The sequence below is a fragment of the Stegastes partitus genome, unplaced genomic scaffold (genome assembly GCF_000690725.1).
Source record: "Stegastes partitus isolate 25-593 unplaced genomic scaffold, Stegastes_partitus-1.0.2 Scaffold1737, whole genome shotgun sequence".
Lineage (NCBI taxonomy): Eukaryota > Metazoa > Chordata > Actinopteri > Pomacentridae > Stegastes > Stegastes partitus.
Genome location: NW_007579468.1, coordinates 81664 through 87656, shown reverse-complemented (window position 1 = coordinate 87656; position 5993 = coordinate 81664). Strand labels below are relative to the sequence as shown.

Genomic DNA, 5993 nt, shown 5'->3' with positions numbered 1-5993 from the left:
TGCTGTGCCTTTGCCACTTGATGAGCACTTAACTCTCAGGTATATGTTTATAAAGCGTCCATTTGGGTACAAGTATTTGGTAATGCATGCAGGCTGTGCGCACAGCATGATGGGCTAAAACTAGATTCAATTAGAAAAAACCGTTTGACACACTACAGTATCACCTATTGTAAAAAGGAATGTTAAACACAGGCTTATCAGTTGAAGCGAGCTGCTTTTCTTGCAGGTGCGAACAACCAGCGGGACCTGTGGCGCGTCTTTTTCAGCGCCAGCGGGGGAGCTGTGACGCGCGGCGCAGAGGTCACATTTCAGCCCGTTTCCGGGACAGTGAAGGAGATTCAGAGACAAAAGAGACGAGAAAAACTGGCTTCTTCTTCTTCTTCTTATTGCAGCGTGTGTGCACCCATTCGTGTCCAGGCGTTTAACATTCACTTAAGCCCCCCCCTCTTCTATAGAAAGAGAGAGAGTCAAAGTGAAACCTGGAGAAGCAGGGATACAGCCAGCCAATCAAAACCCCCTCCAGGCGTTTAAAGGGATGGTGGTGGGCAGTCTCTCGGGCTTTATGAGCGACTTCTTTTACAACCTCCGCACATTCTCACGTCCTGACCTCCCACAGACAGCCGAGCGTTTGGATGAGTAACAGCCTGGTTCGCCTGAGTCGTCATGGATCTGTCCTGAGAGCCGCCTTTCTGCTTCTTCTTCTATTTTTTTCTCCTCTTTCTCTCTCTCTCTCTCTCTCTCTCCTCCATATGAGCCGCTGCTGGATGCTCTTCGCCCTCCCCCCGCCGCACTTGTTGCGCAGAGACTGGATGCGCCGCTGAGTCCTTGGAGAGGAGAGGCAGGGACGGGCTGCAACAGGTGCACACAGCGCATCTCCTCCAGCAAGCATACATCGGAGGTAGGGAAATTACGCACCGCTTAGCAATCAATGGGACTAATATAGGTGTTGGTTTTTATTTGGACCAAAGATGTTCCAGCCTTGGTGATTTATTTGGCACCTGCGTGAGGGCTGCTTTACATTAATATAACTGTTTTTTCGTCTACTTTTTCTTTCACCTCAAGATTCCGGTGAACTTTAAATGCCAGTTTAAAGCCCCCCTTTTCTTCAGCCTTCACTGCGCGCACAAAAGCCAGGATGCCGGTCCTAACGAGCCCAGACATTGCCGACAAGTTTAAGGAGAAATGGCTGGCGGTGTACCCGGAGGATCAGGTCTCTGGGTCGGACTCTGCCCCCCTCGACGACAGCCTCACCAGCCTCCACTGGCTCCAGAATTTCTCCATCCTCAGCGCGGATCCGGAGCGACCCAACGGCGCCGGACCGGGGTGTCCGTCCTCCCAGCAGCACCTCTTTCTCAAGCGCCTCGGCTTCCCCAGAGCAGGCACCGACTCTCCGTCCAGCCCTCCGGCCGGGGACACCGCGGCCACCGGGATGCCTCTGTACCTCGGGAGCCCCGTCACCTCCGGCAGCGACTCCACCGCGGCCCCGCCGAGGTTCTCCAGTTGCGCGCATCCCACATCGGGCTACGCGCAGATCCCCATCCAGGCCAGCCCGCCGGTGGAGGTCGACTACAAGACCAACCCCAAAGTCAAGCCGCCCTACTCCTACGCCTCCCTCATCTGCATGGCCATGCAGGCCAGCAAACAGCCCAAAGTGACTCTGTCCACCATCTATAACTGGATAACGGAGAATTTCTGCTACTACAGACACGCGGAGCCCAGCTGGCAGGTAACCGAGACCGGATAAGTCTCCCTCTATTATTGATGAGGCTGATAAATGGGGAGGTGAGGGAGGGAACTGACTCCAGTGTCACCATCACACACACAGCACATCTTCAGGGCCACAGGACATCAGGCCTTTATCAAAGAGGGAGAACAGAAATCACAGATGTCTTAGAGGATGTTTAACATAAAAAAAAAACCTTTCAAGCTTAGTGTGTCCATTGTGCACTTGATTACTTCCATGAAAAGTGTTTTTTTTTATAACCAGGAGTATCTGAAATTTCCATCCATCCTCTGTATGAAAGAGAGAGAGCTCATACCAGGGTTTTAGTCTGAGGGGAATGATGGAGAAAGCACTCTAGTGTGTGTGTGTGTGTGTGTGTGTGTGTGTGTGTGTGTGTGTGTTAATGAGGGCTCCTGAGAGAGATGGCAGCTAAGCACAGCTGATCATGTTTGAAATGCACAGAGCTGCCTGCTACTAGAAAGCCTCATTAGGTACATTTGCTCTCCTATACAAACAACAACAATACCCCCAGCACCCACCCTCCTGTCTCCCATGCAGAGTGGCATTTCCAGTTTTTGCATGATTAACTTAAATTTTGCTCAGAGCAATTGGGGTCTATGTTAAGTCTTTTTTTTTCTTTTTCTTCTATCTTTGTCACAGAACTCGATTCGTCACAACCTGTCCCTCAACAAGTGCTTCAAGAAGGTCCCGAGACAGAAAGACGAGCCAGGGAAGGGAGGCTTCTGGCAGATTGATCCTCAGTATGCCGACATGTTCGTCAACGGCATCTTTAAACGCAGGAGGATGTCCGCCAACCACTACAGCAGCAGCAGCAGCAGCACAAACAGACAGAGCAAACTACTTCAGGGTTACCACAGCGCCCAAAATGGCTGCCCGTACCAAGGGTTGGGCGGCAAACGGAAGCACCCGCCTTCTAAAAACAACAGCAGCAAAGTGATGAGGGCCACGGAGTCCCCTCTGCTAGCAACGGAGGCCAACAAAGCAGACATCCTGAGGGGGGACTTCGACCTGGCGTCCGTGTTCGACGACGTCCTCGGCGGAAACTGTAGCACCTTTGAGGATTTGGACATCAACACGGCGCTGAGCTCCCTGGGATGCGAGCTGGAGGTCTCCATGCAGGGGAGGCAGCACTCGGCGGGGCTGGGGAGGTGGTGCGGAGGAGGGGACATTATGGGCCAGAGCCAGCACATGAACCACCATCAGTCCTACGGCTACATGGACCTCAGCGCTGCTGCTGCTTCCATGGAGTGCACGGTCAACATGGGAGAGCTGCACGTGCCTCAGCAGCATCCACAGCAGCTGGACCAGGACCAGCTGCTCCACGGCCACCACCAGCTGCAGCATTTCGACGAGGCCTCGGCGCTGTTCCCGGAGCAGCCGGAGGAGGCGGTGCTGCAGCCGTGGGAGGAGATTAAAGAAGAGGCGCAGGCCATTCCTCTGACTCTGGATCAGGGCTTCGGTCTGTGCGAGGGCTTCTTCACAGAGATGCAGCCATGGGAACGAGTGGAGAGCTATATGTGACCTTTGACACCAAACCACACTGACTCTTAATTACATACTCTTAATGATTGCTGGTCCATCTCTGTATTATCTGAAAGGATAACACTGGTGATAGTTAGAGCTACAACGCTTTTACTTCTCCCCGAATCAGTCTACAATGCACGCCGCATTTGTAATTTATTTTTTTTTGTTCTAAAATGAAAACCTACCCTGCAAACCCAGCGAACAAAAATGTCCTATAATGTCTATACCTGGCTTTTTTCCCCTCTGGGTGTCAGGTGGTTTCTAGAAAGAAGAGGGTAACATGATGCAGCGCTGATATTAAAACATTTAAATCAGTGAGGTGACAATAAAACACAGAGAGACGTTTATATACCAAATTAAATTTTCATATGGACTTGTCTCGCTCTGTAGAATCAATGGCACCAAATGACTTTTTTTTTTTTTCAGAAGGAAAAAAAAAATGAAGAAGAGGTGACTGTGTGAAGACTGATGCTCACCCTTTAAGCTGGATTCTCTGCAGCTCATATGCGAAGAAGTTGAAAACAGAGAACGAGCTGCAGCTACTTGTCGCTCTGGGGTTTTTGTTTTTTTTTTTGATTAACTGATCACAGCGACAAGAAGCAAAGCGAGGAAACTCGACCACACTCCATCAAAGCGCTCAAACAAGCACCGTCGCCACGAGACTGCGGGATTCTATTGTGCTACATTAGCATTAACTTTTTTACTAACATGCAGTGACATCAGCCATTCATCTCAACCGTCCGTGATGATGAGAGAAGAGAGAGTCACCGGAGCGGAATGGAAAGAACTTCATAGCACGAGATTAGAAATCATTCACTTATGACGTTGTTATATAGTCAATTTAATATATATTCACTAAAGTATATAGCATGAAGCTAGGCAAGATCATTTGCCATTTGTCTACAGTTACGTATTTCGAAGCAGAGGAGAGGAAGGCAGAAACGGAGTCATGAAATCGAACATTATGCACTTTGATAGGCAGCAGTTTTAGGAAAGCAAGACAGCTTTTGTTCAGGATGTTTAGTTTTTATTTTTTACGGTATTAAAATGATGCTTTTCCAGAGTTTACTGACCATGATGAAAACGATGCATATATGCTGTAATTGTCCATACCGATCTCTTCTACACACTGCAATAAGTCAAAATCAAGAGTTTGTTTGCTTCAATATACAGTTTTTCTTTTCAAATATTTGACATAAGTGGGCATTTTTTTTTTGATGATATCGCGCCAAATTTGTTGATAAGGAATATGCAGTTTATTGGTGTTTCTGTGTTGATTAATAAGAAAAGAGGAGAGTTCTGTCTTCTGTCACGGGGTGATGGATTTTCTTTCGTCCTTACTTTGGTGTATGTCTTTTTTTTTTATTTGTTTGTTTTCACAAATCTGATCAGAAATTTGGGAGCAGATACTTGGATTCAACTCTTAAAGGCCAGACTTTCTTATTGTATCATATTGATTAATGTTGGTTGACATGAACTCTTTAATCTTACCATGTTATTTTCATTTGTACTTTTTTAAAAGCTGTTTCAAAATGCAATCATGCCTTGATGCAATAAATGGTGTCAATTAAAGAAAGAAACGGAACGATCGCATGCATCCGTCACTTGAAATATCAGAGATCATGAGTCCTACACACATAGCGCTGTGGTCAGGTTTATTGTTTGAGTTGGAGTACTACGTGTGCAATCAGAAGATAAAAGGTCTATCAGGGTTTATCAATAATTAGCCCAGACAGGCCTGGACCTGCCTGGTACTTAAAACATACAAGGGGGTAAAAACAATACCATAAAACCTGTTCACTATAATGCGGTACACAAGATAGCATCAAATTCTACCTTCAGAATGGCTTTTCCTTTTTTTGAAACTACGTTAGAGAAGTATTCAACCATAATTTTTGAGATTTCCTACCTACTCATACTCATCTTCATGAATATCTTACTCAACAGTGGTTTAATCTAAGTGAGGAAGAAAGGGATACAAATAGATAAGAGTGAATAAATTAAACATTCAACGCTAAAATAAGATAGCAGTGACTTGGTGAGGCACAATTGTAGTTTAAGTTACCTGTTAGCATCAATGCTATCATTTTCATTGTGACAACTCTAGCATGCTAATGCTAAGAAGTCCATATATTCATCCTCAGTTTGTTGTGTTAGCTTGTTAACTATTGCTGGGAAGAAAAATATCTGCAATATGCCATAATGACTTACCTACCTAAGTTGTAATATGAAACAATGAGTTATTTTAATACAGAAATAATAACACAGAGAAAATAAACTCAAGCTAGCCGCTTTGAGAGGCTATGCTAATGCACACGATAGCGAAATGCTAAATTTAGCATGCTAACATACACTCAAGGACAGCTTAACATGTTTAACAGGTATAATGTTTGTACTGTTCACCACCTTTGTTTAGTGTTAGTATGCTAACATTTGGTAATGGTAGCTAATGCTAAAGCCCATATAATGTTTAGCACCTCACTTTAGTGTGTTAGTTTGGTAACAATTGCTGATTAGCAAAATATTTGTAAATATATGCAAAAATAAGTTGAAAACAAAAGAACAAACTCAAGCTAACAACTTCAAGAGGCTGTCTTCATGCAGCGATGCTTGAGCTAAATGCTAAATTCAACATGTTAACATTCTCTCAATGACTATTTAACATATTTGGCAGCCATAATGTTAGCATGCTAGCATGTCCCAAGTATCAGTAAAGTATAAACAG

General features: G+C 45.6%; 1 protein-coding gene across 1 annotated transcript; it reads left to right on the top strand.

Annotated features, from left to right (window-relative positions):
• The first annotated feature begins 1135 nt into the window (after positions 1–1135).
• On the top strand, positions 1136–3265 carry foxj1b (forkhead box J1b). The gene is made up of 2 exons (XM_008301951.1): positions 1136–1726; positions 2384–3265. The coding sequence occupies exons 1-2, from the start codon at positions 1136–1138 to the stop codon at positions 3263–3265; spliced, it is 1473 nt and encodes a 490-aa protein (XP_008300173.1).
• Positions 3266–5993: the final 2728 nt, after the last annotated feature.

Bases quoted from the DNA above. Each gene is read 5' to 3' on its own strand.
- foxj1b (XM_008301951.1), top strand. From the start codon at position 1,136: ATGCCGGTCCTAACGAGCCCAGACATTGCCGACAAGTTTAAGGAGAAA. The intron at 1,727-2,383 runs GTAACCGAGACC...TCTTTGTCACAG, and splicing joins ACGCGGAGCCCAGCTGGCAG to AACTCGATTCGTCACAACCT.